Below are 14,056 nucleotides of genomic sequence, written 5' to 3' on the forward strand. Positions count from 1 at the left end.
CAAATTTTTTTTTTTTTTTTTTTAAACAATGCCGAATAAGAGGATTTTATATACCAAGATACATTCTCAATGCTTAGATTAGAATGCAAAGCACATTTAGCACAGGGGCAACATAGTGAACTATACCACAGGGTATTTTTAAAGCCAGAAGTAGTTGATAACAACAAAAACAAAATGTATTTATATAGCACATTTTCATACAAAAAAGTAGCTCAAAGTGCTTTACATAATGAAGAAAAATAAAAGACAAAGTAAGAAATTAAAATAAGACAACATTAGTTAATATAGAATAACAGTAAGGTCCGATGGCCAGGGAGGATGGAAGAAAAAAAAAAAAAAAAAAAAAAAACTCCAGACGGCTGGAGAAAGAAATAAAATCTGCAGGGGTTCCAGGCCACGAGACCGCCCAGTCCCCTCTGGGCATTCTACCTAACAAAAATAAAATAGTCCTCTTTGTATTTAAGGTTCTCACGGAAGGACTTGATGATGGTCATGCAGACTTCTGGCTTTTAATCCATCAATGTTGGAACATCATGGTGCTTTGAGTAGATGGTGGTGGCGCAAGCCGCCACCACAAAGAAAGCGGAAAAAGAAACAGAAGAGAGATAAGACATATATTTCTTGCATAAAACTTGTGAAGTTGCTTGAATGCTCGCTTTTGCCGTGGTTTATTTGTTTCTAAAATACAGCTTAAAATATTTCAATATGCTCGAAGTTTGTTTTTTTTTTTTTTAATTATGGCAAATCTACAAAAAGTACTAAAGGCACCTACTCCTACACTACCTGAGTAGTCAGAAAACTGTCTCTTGCATGTTCATATGCATTTCTTGCGATAATCTGTATATTTTGTTTATGCCTATGCTACCACAAAGTAAATCATAAAGTTATTACTGTGCAACAAGATCCAAATAATTAAATATAAGAACAATACAACTGTGTGATTTCTTTTTGAGTAAAAATGCATAGGAAAAAATATTGACACATATAATATACAGTGCATCCGGAAAGTATTCACAGCGTCACTTTTTCCATATTTTGTTATGTTACAGCCTTATTCCAAAATGGATTAAATTCATTTTTTTCCTCAGAAGTCTACACACAACACCCCATAATGACAACGTGAAAAAAGTTTACTTGAGGTTTTTGCAAATTTATTAAAAATAAAAAAATTGAGAAAGCACATGTACATAAGTATTCACAGACTTTGCCATGAAGCTCAAAATTGAGCTCAAGTGCATCCGGTTTCCCCTGATCATCCTTGAGATGTTTCTGCAGCTTAATTGACTCCACCTGTGGTGAATTCAGTTGATTGGACATGATTTGGAAAGGCACACACCTGTCTATATAAGGTCCCACAGTTGACAGTTCATGTCAGAGCACAAACCAAGCATGAAGTCAAAGGAATTGTCTCGAGGCACAAATCTGGGGAAGGTTACAGAAAAATTTCTGCTGCTTTGAAGGTCCCAATGAGCACAGTGGCCTCCATCATCCGTAAGTGGAAGAAGTTCAAAACCACCAGGACTCTTCCTAGAGCTGGCTGGCCATCTAAACTGAGCAACTGGGGGAGAAGGGCCTTAGTCAGGGAGGTGACCAAGAACCCGATGGTCACTCTGTCAGAGCTCCAGAGGTCCTCTGTGGAAAGAGGAGAACCTTCCAGAAGGACAACCATCTCTGCAGCAATCCACTAATCAGGCCTGTATGGTAGAATGGCCAGACGGAAGCCACTCCTTAGTAAAAAGCACATGGCAGCCCGCCTGGAATTTGCCAAAAGGCACCTGAAGGACTCTCAGACCATGAGAAAGAAAATTCTCTGGTCTGATGAGACAAAGATTGAACTTTCTGGTATGAAGTGCCCAGGCATCACGTTTGGAGGAAACCAGGCACCGCTTATCACCAGGCCAATACCATCCCTACAGTGAAGCATGGTGGTGGCAGCATCATGCTGTGGGGATGTTTTTCAGTGGCAGGAACTGGGAGACTAGTCAGGATAAAGGGAAAGGTGACTGCAGCAATGTACAGAGACATCCTGGATGAAAACCTGCTCCAGAAAGCTCTTGACCTCAGACTGGGGCAACGGTTCATCTTTCAGCAGGACAACGACCCTAAGCACACAGCTAAGATATCAAAGGAATGGCTTCAGGACAACTCTGTGAATTCCTTGAGTGGCCCAGCCAGAGCCCAGACTTGAATCCGATTGAACATCTCTGGAGAGATCTTAAAATGGCTGTGCACCGATGCTTCCCATCCAACCTGATGGAGCTCGAGAGGTGCTGCAAAGAGGAATGGGCGAAACTGGCCAAGGATAGGTGTGCCAAGCTTGTGGCATCATATTCAAAAAGACTTGAGGTTGTAATTGCTGCCAAAGGTGCATCAACAAAAAGTATTGAGCAAAGGCTGTGAATACTTATGTACATGTGATTTCTCAGTTTTTTTTATTTTTAATAAATTTGCAAAAACCTCAAGTAAACTTTTTTTCACATTGTCATTATGGGGTGTTGTGTGTAGAATTCTGAAGAAAAAAATGAATGTAATACTTTTTTGAATAAGGCTGTAACATAAAATCTGGAAAAAGTGATGCGCTGTGAATACTTTCCGGATGCGCTGTATATCGACATTTGGTACAAAAATATTGTGATATGTATTTTGAGCCACATCACTCAGCCCGAACTAATTGCATAACTGCATTGAATCGTGATGTGCCTGCGAATGGCAATCTCCAAGCTGCTTTTTATTTGCCAATGTCTCCGATAGTCCTGCCCATTCGGACAGTTTAACATGTGTATAGATTTAATATTTTTGTGGTTGACAGAAATGTGGCGTGCCTTGAAATATTTTGTGTTACAAAAAGCGTGCCACCACAGAAAAAAGGTTGGAAAACACTGCTCTACCTAAGCATTTGCTCCTGGCATGCTAAAAATGTTCTCTGTAGTTGCTACCTTGCTTAAAAAAAATGACACTGTGCATTAATTGTGTGGTTATGTAGCATTCCTTGCATAATTTAGAAAAGATACTTCAAACTGGAATAAGGAGTAGAGATAATCATCGCACTTCTCTTTCGTGGAATTTTGTCATTGTATTAAGGCAGTAAAGCACTGTAAGCTGCCTGGCAAGGAGTTCTGAAACAAGTAATTTCAAATTTAACTAAAAATTTTACTTCTCAAAATTTTTAAAGGTAGTATATAAATATGGTTCTAGATGTGTATGCAATTCTTTAAGTTCACACTTTTTTGTATTATTCTTTAGTAATGGAGGGGGGGGGGGGGAAACTACCACGTTGATTTTTTTATTAGAATACTCGTTTTTTGTTTTTTTTAACTATATTGTTTGCATTTAGCATTGAGTAATTAAGTGACAATTCCAAACTATATTATGTCGAATAAACAAGAAGATTATGAGAACATATGAATAGAATAAAATAAGTCCACAACCTTACCTCCTCTCTGTACTTAGATATTGGCAAGTCAGGGTATTTGTACTTCTGCAGACTTATATGTTTCTTCAGATCTGAACCTCCTAACAAAAAATCAAAATTACACTTAAGTAAGGTATATACTTAAATTAAAAATTCTATTTATAGAAGGTAAGAACAACCTAAGAGGTTAATGATTAACAATAAATCCAAATCGATTTATACAAAAGGTGCCAACATTAAATAAAATGACACAGAATACTACTTAACCTGACTATTAACACACAGATTTATCCAAAAAGTATTATAGAGTCACACCACCAGAAACACAAAGCAAACAACCTTGACAACTTTTTCACCCTAACACACACTGTCTCTCACAAGTAGGGATGGGAATCGAAAACTGGTTCTTGTTGAGAACCGGTTCCCACTGTTTCAATTCCTTGGAATTGTTTGCCATTTATGCAAACGATTCCCCTATCGATTCCAGTCGCCTCGAATGACGTCACCGCGTTGCGTAGCGTCATTTACCCAGCAGGAAACATGGCGCCTAAGCGGCACAAATGCTCAAAAGTTTGGTCATACTTTACGATTACGAGAAAGGAGGACAACAGGGCAACTTGCAATACTTGCAAAGTAGATATTTCATCAAAGGGAGGAAACACTACGAATATGCAAAAGCATTTGCACACAAAACACGCGATAACCTTAAATGAATGTTGTGTTTTTGATCCGCTCTGGACTAGTGAATCTCAACCCAGCAGCAGCGGTAACGTTTTGCAGGTCCTCTCCAGTTAATACGGCAGGTAACTAATCAACTAACATTGCATATTATGTTAGCGCGATTTGCCTTATTGCAAAACCTGCTATTACTGTGCATTGCATTTAGATGACCATGATTATGTTAGCGCGATTTGACTTATTGCAAAACCTGCTATTACTGTGCATTGCATTTAGATGACCATGACGAGAGAGACAGACAGAGTCTGGCTGTCTCAGATGCTGGCAGTTCTCGCTGCAGTCTACCGGTAGCTTCTCCTTTCACAGAGGCGGGGAAAAGTAAAATGACACAGGCCAGGATAGACGAATGTCACCGAGCAGTGACTAAGTTTGTGGTAAAAGGCTTGCACCCATTTGCCACAGTAGATGCCCCCAATTTTCGGTAAGTGAATGTGTTTAATTGTAGGCTAAGTCAGGGAATGTCAAATTTGCGTGTTCTCCTCTTACCAGATGTTTCATCCATTTCCATTTCTGAGCTGAAACATGTGTTGAAGGCAGCCGTCACTGCAGATGGATGGGCAAGTTTTAGTCAAGATCATTACCTCACAGTAACACTGCATTATGTCAGGAATGGCCAGGCTCAAGAAAAAGTCTCTCAAAACCAAACCAGTGTACCAGGCACAGACAGGGACAGCTGTAGCAGAGGAGACTGATGAGATCTTGGAGGAGTATGGTATCAAAGACAAGGTTGTGGCAGCCACTGTTGATAATGCGGCCAACATGGATGTAACTGTCAAAATAGTTGATGGTTGCAGAATTGCACTGTGCACAGTTCCATTGGACTTGAGTTGATTGTATTTGTTGCTGGCTGATGTAGTTTTATTTTTGAGTGCTCAGCTCATATATACTTTTAAAAAGGAGAGTGTAAATGTTGCTGAACATTCTTATGTAATTGCCACAGAATAATTTATGTTATACTTTGTTATAGCTACAGAAGAATATTTATTTTATTATTATTTTACATTTACACATTTTTTTCTGGGGACCCCGTGGCACCCCATCGAGGAGCCGTAGGCTATGGATCTCTTAAGATCTCACTGTTGGGTTTGTAAGGTCATGCTACTCCTAAATTTCTATCTTGTTCAAAGATAAGATATAAAACAAAGTTCTAAGTTAATCGACCCATGTGTTCTCCTTTTTTAAAAATAAGAATCGATAGGAGAATCGATAAAGAATCGAATTGTTAAACAGAATCGAAAATGGAATCGGAATCGTGAAAATCTTATCAATTCCCATCCCTACTCACAAGACGGAGCAATGTTTCTACTTATTTTGCACAAACACAGCATAGAAAATAAAAGCCCAAACAAAATCCATCCATAACCTTAGAATTACTGACCACAGTGTCTCTAAACCACACACTGCAACTGTGCAAGGACAGGCAGGGGTCAGATATCACCACAGAACAATTTTTTAATATCTAGTGCTTTTAAAAACCTCAGAAGCATGTAGTAACTAACTAAATCAAATATCTGAAAACGTATGTAACAGAACTCCAGAAATCCTCTTTCTTTCAGACAAGCACATTCATGACCAAAGCTAAACAAGACAAAGGGTATTCCAAACCTAATATCTGGTGTTAGGGCTGAGAAGGAGTGTATACAGTGATCCCTCGCTATATCGCACTTCGCCTTTCGCGGCTTCACTCTATCGCGAATTTTATATGTAAGCATATTTAAATATATATCGCGGATTTCTGCGGACAATGGGTCTTTTAATTTCTGGTACATGCTTCCTCAGTTGGTTTGCCCAGTTGATTTCATACAAGGGACGCTATTGGCAGAAGGCTGAGAAGCTACCCAACTTACTTTTCTCTCTCTCTCTCTTGCGCTGACTTTCTCTGATCCTGACGTAGGGGGTGTGAGCAGGGGGGCTGTTCTCACACCTAGACGATATGGACGCTCGTCTAAAAATACTGAAAGATTATCTTCACGTTGCTACCTTCTGTGCAGCTGCTTCGTATACTTAAAAGCTCGAAGGGCACTTATTGATTTTTTTATCTGTCTGTCTGTCTGTCTGTCTCTCTCTCTCTGCTCCTGACGAGGGGGTGTGAGCTGCCGCCTTCAACAGCTTTGTACCGGCGGCGCTTCGCATACTTAAAAGGCAAACAGCCCTATTGATTTGTTTGCTTTCCTCTCTCTTTCTGACAGTTTGTGCTCCTGACGCGCACTCCTTTGAAGAGGAAGATACGTTTGCATTCTTTTAATTGTGAGACAGAACTGTCATCTCTGACTTGTCATGGAGCACAGTTTAAACTTTTGAAAAAGAGACAAATGTTTGTTTGCAGTGTTTGAATAACGTTCCTGTCTCTCTACAACCTCCTGTGTTTCTGCGCAAATCTGTGACCCAAGCATGACAATATAAAAATAACCATATAAACATATGGTTTCTACTTTGCGGATTTTCTTATTTCGCGGGTGGCTCTGGAACGCAACCCCCGCGATGGAGGAGGGATTACTGTATATGTTTCCTGGAAATGCACAAGTCACAAATGTTTTCCAAACTACCACAAAAAAAAAAAAGTATTTCAAACCATTTCAAAGGCCAGATAGGTCCTTGATTTATAAGGGATAAGCAATCAACACCTACATAAGCCTTATATTTCAAAACAAAGCCTCTAGAGACCATACATTTCACTTTGGTAAATCAAGTTACAAAAACATTTTGCACTCATCTATATGAAAAGACAACAGGAACTTATTGATTATACATACATATATAAATATATTGGGGCTCATCAGGCATACACACTCCACTGCATCCCTTCGTGGGGATCGAACCTCAGACATCAGCAGCAAAGCCCCTTTACATTGCGCCATGGAATGTGGTTCGTTTTTTTGACAGCCTGGAGATAGGAGTAATTACTGTACATTCATAGCATTTGTAGTCTGAAACCTGATCTGACTGTATGGGTGGTTACCTACCAGGTAACGCATGTGGTTGGTCTGCAAGTCAGCCAACGTTCACTACCCATACAATCAGATCAGGTTTCAGACTACGAATACTATATATAATATATATATATATATAAATAAATAAAATAAATGAAAAGAAAAAGTTCTAAGCCTACGGGAATAAGCCTGTAACACATTTTCATCCTTGCAAACTTTATATCTCTGAAAACCCATTGACGATGGAGAGAGAAATGTAATAGTGTGAACACATTCCTAACAAGTTTTAAATCTAGTAATTTAAATTTCAGTGACTGTGGCAATGACTTGCTGAATAAATATTAACACTTAAGTTCATATATATTTAAAGCATGGCACTTAAGCAAGATACAGTCCATTGTGTATTACGGGACAAGGAAGAAGTACACAAAAGCTGCTACTATAGGTTAAATGTGACTCAAAAAGAGGAAATAACAAGAAATTAGATCCTAGTCCTCAAAGATGACTGGTAGTAGTTAACAATACTAATACTGAATCTGCATCCTGCCTTGCATATAGGCCCTCTAACCTGCAGGGAAAAACTTGGGGGTTGGTGGCAGAATTGGCAATCCGGCCACCATGAAAAAAACCTCACACTGTTCCCACTCCATATGAACTAGTGTGGGGCTGAGGTATCACCCATTGCATGGCTGTTGCTATTTCAGACTTGTAATATATATCTAACATTATCAATTTTATTTAATGTGAACGTGACATTCTACATTCAATTAGATTTTTCATAAGTATTAAGTAATAAAGCTACTACTCACCATTTGGGCCAACAGTCTTCTCCCGATGAAGCTGTAAATTCTCTGCATTATTTCCTGGTGGTTCACTTTCATTTTGAACTGCTTCAGTGAGGCTACAGAATAATAAGTTTAAACATATTTTCAATTATGGCTTTAACAAACCTAGTTAAATACTAAATAAATATATCTATCTAAAATATAATAAAAACACAATGGTCTAGGTGTCCAGTCCCTCTGAGCAATCTGATTGGTCAGCTTGGCTTTGGTGATGCAACAAAAACAGGAAGTGTGAGATGTACAAGGAGGAGTAAAGGCATATGAGGCATGCTGATAGTGTCGCCTTAAAAGACGGCAAGTATAGAACTGGACAGGGGTGAAAAAGATGCCTCAAAAATAATGAGAAGCAGACTTTACGGCAATGCGCTCAAGAGAGGCAGCACTGGTTACATGACATTCACACACATAAATACAGAGAAAAGACGCTGAAGTTACAAGTAGGAGAAGAGAGAGCAAATATTTTTCTATTCTAATACCGGATTTCTGAACGGCTTACTAAAGACTGATAAGGGTCTTGACTTTGCAGCTAATTTGATAAAATAGTAACTTTTTCAAATTAATTATTGTTGTTTTCTACGTAAAGTGCCTTGTGATGGTGTACCCTATGAGCATCACCATTTAAAACAAACACTGACTGACTCATTTACAATATAGTTACTTTAAAGCAGGGGTGGGCAAACTACAGCCCGCGGGCCACATCCAGCCCGTTGGTCTTTTTAATCCGGCCCCTGACGAAGATTGGTACAAAATTGCCCAAATCAAATCGAAATTATGGCTGCATTCATTTGACCTTGTCCTGTAATGCCTGGCGTTCCACCAAGTGACGCATTAGGTGCAGTGATACATTGACTTGATTTTGCGGAGCCCGGGTCACTCTCTGTTATTACTCTGCTACTGCTCTGAACCCATTTGCAACAATGAGTGGCCCAAGAAAAGAAAAGTCGACAGTGAGTGCCAAGTGTTTAATAAGGAATGGACAACTAAATACTTTTTCACTGAAGTCCGGTCAAAGGCTGTATGTCTTATTTGCCAAGAAACCGTTGCGGTTTTAAAGGAATACAACATCAGCAGTCACTTTCCACCAAGCATGCTAATTACGCTAACAACCAGTCAACGCAAGAACGGACGGCTACCGCTCAGTGGTTGGCACCTAGTTTGCAGGCTCAGCAAAACACCTTTATCTGACAAACTGCCATCCAAAAATCAAGCACGAAGGCAAGTTATGTGCTGGCATTCAAATTAGGAAAGACCAGCAAGCCTTTCTCCGAAGGGGAGTTTCTCAAAGAGTGCATGGTAGAGACAGCAGGTATTTTGTGTCCTGAGAGCAAGAACAAATTTGAAAAAATTAGCTTATCAAGCAGGACAGTGACTCACCGTGTTGAGCTAATTGACGAAGACTTAGGTAGCAAGTTAAACAAAAAAGCAGAGCCATTTACATTATATTCCTTGGCACTGGATGAAAGTAATGACATAAAGGACACTGTTCAGCTTTTTATTTTTATCAGAGGGATTAATGACAATTTTGAGATTACGGAGGAGTTTTTGGCCATGGAATTCCTAAGGGGGAAAACGCGGGGAGAGGACTTGTATGACAGCGTGTCAGTAAATAGGCAAAAGCTACCTTGGAGTACGCTTGCCAACGTTACCACAGATGGATCGCCAAATCTGACTGGAAAAAACGTTGGGTTGCTCAAAAGAATCCAGGACAGGGTGAAGGAGGTCAACCCTGAGCAGGAGGTAATTTTCTTACACTGCCTAATCCACCAGGAAGCACTGTGTACATCCGTATTGCAACTTGACTACGTAGTGAAGCCAGTTGTAAATCTCGTTAACTTTATTCGAGCAAGGGGACTTCAGCATCGTCAGTTTATTAAGTTTCTTGAAGAAACTGACGCTGATCACCAGGACTTGCTTTACCACTCTAATGTCCACTGGTTAAGTTTGGGGAAAAGTATGTGTTGACGAGTGTGGGAGCTCAAACAGGAGATTATCTCATTTTTGGAGGTACTTGAGAAAGCCGACCATTTTCCTGAGCTGAGTGACACAGATTGGCTTTGTGATTTAGCTTTTGCTGTGGACATACTGACACACATGAATGAGCTGAACGTGAAGCTACAAGGGAAAGACCAGTCTGTGCATGAAATGTACACATACGTCAGAGCCTTCAAAACCAAGCTAGCTTTATTCTCAAAGCAAATGTCAAACAACTCATTTGCTCATTTCCCCACACTGGCTACGCTGAAAGAGGCCCCTCGACTTGTGAAGAAATACAGGAAATTACAGGACGACCTGCATGGAGAATTCTGCTGTCGGTTCTCTGATTTTGGATAACTTTACAAGTCACTTCAGCTGGTGTCATGTCCCTTCACACAGGACCCTGAAACGGCGCCACAGGAGTTGCAGTTGGAACTGATTGATCTCCAATGTGACACAGTCTTAAAAGGAGAAGTTCAACTCTCTTAAACTGGATGAGTTTTATGCTTCATTAAGCACAGCCAAATTTCCAAACATCCAGAAGATGGCACAGAGGATGCTGGTGTTGTTTTTGCTCTACGTATGTGTGTGAACAGACTTTTAGAGCGATGAACAGCAACAAAGCACCCCACAGATCCCAGTTGAGCGATGAACACCTCAGATCTGTTCTGAGAATTGCCACAAGAAAACTAACACCAGACTTCGATGCACTGGCAAAAAAGGGTGATCAACAACACTGTTCCCACTAAAAGTGAATGTAAATATTAACACTGCAATGCTTTTTTTATGTTTATGTTTGATATGTATGCATCTAGTGCTGGCCCGGAATGTCTGTCAAATTTTAAAAGTCAATGTGGCCCCTAAGCCAAAGGGTTTGCCCACCCTTACTTTAACACTAGAATTACCAGAGTCTACGAAAAAACTCCTAGATCCGGCCCACCTTAAAACCGTTCTCTGCTCTCTTTTGCCTTCTAAATGTGCCGATTAACACGAGTAGCAAGCAGCCGGCTATTCCATCCCCCACCGCCGCAGAACGTTCACTAAGTTTTCCCAGCTCATGCCTTGTTTGATTATCTAGGAGTGACTGAACTGCTGGAGTTTTAGAGTGGAAATAATAGATCGCTATTTGGAACACACGCAGTTCATGTGTGTTCCGTTTCTACAGTAATCTGTGTAAACACATTTTTAAAACAAACGTTTTCCATATTTTAGTAGTAAATGACAAAATGTAGGCATAAACTATATAATGTATGAAGCCTGAAGTCTAAAGATCAAGTAAACACTTTCACAATAAGTTCAAGGAAGATACAACACCTTCCTTGGCGTAGCGGTAAGATTTGTTGACTTGTAATCAAGAGTCCCTGGTTCAATCCCCACTCACTCCTATATTTGCCGTTTTCAGTAGTCAGCTGCTCCTTTTGTTAATATTATACAGTACACACATACATTTGGTTTGTGTCTGTAACACACGGTGTGCATTTATAGGACTTGTAAAAGTTACCTTTTTTTTTTTTTTTTTTTTTTTAACTTTCATTCTCTCTACATCACGATACATACTGCCGCCCCCATGCCTCCCGCCAGGATCTAACTCTGTTATTTTTTATTTGAAACGGAATAACTGGAGATGTGAGTGGTGTTTTGAGACAATGGAACTCGACATTCTCTCATCTAGAGGATATAAAAGCTGACACACAAACGCTGGCGAATCTGCCTTCTTCGTATCTCATCGTCACTTGATTTTTTTTTTTTATTCAATTTTATTGAGTGTTCCTGCTCATGCTGAATTAGTGTGTACCTTATGGTGTATGATGTCAAAAAAACAAAAAAACACAGACGTAGGTATATATGATATTTGTATTAAAACTTCCAATTTCACATATACTGATTCAAATAAACCATTTTTTCTTCTAGTCTTCTAATAGAATTTAATTTTGTAAGTTTTGCCTTGTTGTTAAATGTTACTCAATTTTTCTAACTTCTTTAATAAATAAAAATCAAAAAATTACAATAGATTCGCTACAGCCTTTAAACCCAAACTTTAACAAGTGCATATGTAGTGTTGTGCTTTCAGTCAACATAGTAAATATACATCCATTCAAAAGTTGGGGTCACTCAAAAGTTTCATGTTTTTGATAAAAATGCACACTTTTTTTTACCAAGATACCATTTAATTAATTAAAAAAATAGAAAATGAATTAAAAAACAGTATATAAATGGCTTTTACTGCTTCAAATGTACGATTTTTAATTTATTATCTACATACGACTGTAAAGGCCTGTTTTCAGCAATTATTCCTTCAGTGTCCTAATGGTAAATTCCCATAGCTTATCCTTAATTAGTAATATTTATGTGCTAATTGGTCATTACCATATATTATTAGAGAAACATTTCTAATTGTATTAGCACCGCTGAAATTTGTTATTTTATTCACTGGTGTTGCAGGGTACTGGTATTCCTAAACTTCCATTCTGGGTTCAAAAGTGGCCAAAATTAAACAGCTTTCTCAAGAAACATGTCAGTCTACTGTTTTTTTCTGCAGAATAAAGGCTATTCCATATAACTTATCTATTAGTGTCTAGAGTGAACAGAGCAAAATGGATCTAACAAATAAATATATTTATATCTCTATATATCTGTCACTCAGTTCATACAGCTTAAAACCTTCACATCCCAACCCACCACTGTTACTTCAGGTGTGGCCCAGGGCTCTGTCCTGGGGCCTATTCTTTTTATTATTTACCTTCTTCCCCTTGGCAATATTTTTCGTAAATACAGTGCATCCGGAAAGTATTATTTCAAGGCACGCCACATTTCTATCAACCACAAAAATATTAAATCTATACACATGTTAAACTGTCCGAATGGGCAGGACTATCGGAGACATTGGCAAATAAAAAGCAGCTTGGAAATTGCCATTCACATGCACATCACGATTCTATGCAGTTATGCAATTAGTTCGGGCTGAGTGATGTGGCTCAAAATACATATCACAATATTTTTGTACCAAATGTCGATATACAGCGCATCCGGAAAGTATTCACAGCGCATCACTTTTTCCACATTTTGTTATGTTACAGCCTTATTCCAAAATGGATTAGATTCATTTTTTCCTCAGAATTCTACACACAACACCCCATAATGACAATGTGAAAAAAGTTTACTTGATATTTATGTAAATTTATTAAAAATAAAAAAAATTGAGAAAGCACAAGTCTTCACAGCCTTTGCCATTGAGCTCAGGTGCATCCGGTTTCCCCTGATCATCCTTGAGATGTTTCTGCAGCTTAATTGGAGTCCACCTGTGGTAAATTCAGTTGATTTGACATGATTTGGAAAGGCACACACCTGTCTACAGAAGGTCCCACAGTTGACAGTTCATGTCAGAGGACAAACCAAGCATGAAGTCAAAGGAATTGTCTAAGAGGCACAAAGCTGGGAAAGATTACAGAAAAATTTCTGCTGCTTTGAAGGTCCCAATGAGCACAATGGCCTCCATCATCCGTAAGTGGAAGAAGTTCGAAACCACCAGGCCTCTTCCTAAAGCTGGCCAGCCATCTAAACTGAGTGATCGGGGGAGAAGGGCCTTAGTCAGGGAGGTGACCAAGAACCCGATGGTCACTCTGTCAGAGCTCCAGAGGTCCTCTGTGGAGAGTGGAGAACCTTCCAGAAGGACAACCATCTCTGCAGCAATCCACCAATCAGGCCTGTATGGTAGAGTGGCCAGACGGAAGCCACTCCTTAGTAAAAGGCACATGGTAGCCCGCCTGGAGTTTGCCAAAAGGCATCTGAAGGACTCTCAGACCATGAGAAAAAAAATTCTCTGGTCTGGTGAGAGAAAGATTGAACTCTTTGGTTTGAATGCCAGGCGTCACGTTTGGAGGAAACCAGGCACCGCTCATCACCAGGCCAATAGATAAATAGATACTTTATTAATCCCAAGGGAAATTAACAGCATCCATAATACCATCCCTACAGTGAAGCATGGTGGGTGGCAGCATCATGCTGTGGGATGTCTTTCAGCGGCAGGAACTGGGAGACTAGTCAGGATAAAGGGAAAGATGACTGCAGCAATGTACAGAGATATCCTGGATGAAAACCTGCTCCAGAGCGCTCTTGACCTCAGACTGGGGCGACAGTTCATCTATCAGAAGGACAAC

General features: G+C 39.5%; 1 protein-coding gene across 1 annotated transcript in view; it reads right to left on the reverse strand.

The window, feature by feature from the left end:
* The window catches only part of tdrd9 (tudor domain containing 9), a 272,667-nt gene that overhangs the window by 176,969 nt on the left and 81,642 nt on the right, over nucleotides 1-14,056 (reverse strand). The window contains exons 2-3 of the mRNA XM_028821874.2: nucleotides 7,890-7,981; nucleotides 3,434-3,513 (exon numbers count right to left, since the gene is read on the reverse strand). Of these exons, the coding sequence (XP_028677707.1) occupies nucleotides 3,434-3,513; nucleotides 7,890-7,981 (172 nt within the window). The remainder of the gene's footprint in view (nucleotides 1-3,433; nucleotides 3,514-7,889; nucleotides 7,982-14,056) is intronic.

The sequence above is a fragment of the Erpetoichthys calabaricus genome, chromosome 16 (genome assembly GCF_900747795.2).
Source record: "Erpetoichthys calabaricus chromosome 16, fErpCal1.3, whole genome shotgun sequence".
Classification (NCBI taxonomy): Eukaryota; Metazoa; Chordata; class Cladistia; order Polypteriformes; family Polypteridae; genus Erpetoichthys; species Erpetoichthys calabaricus.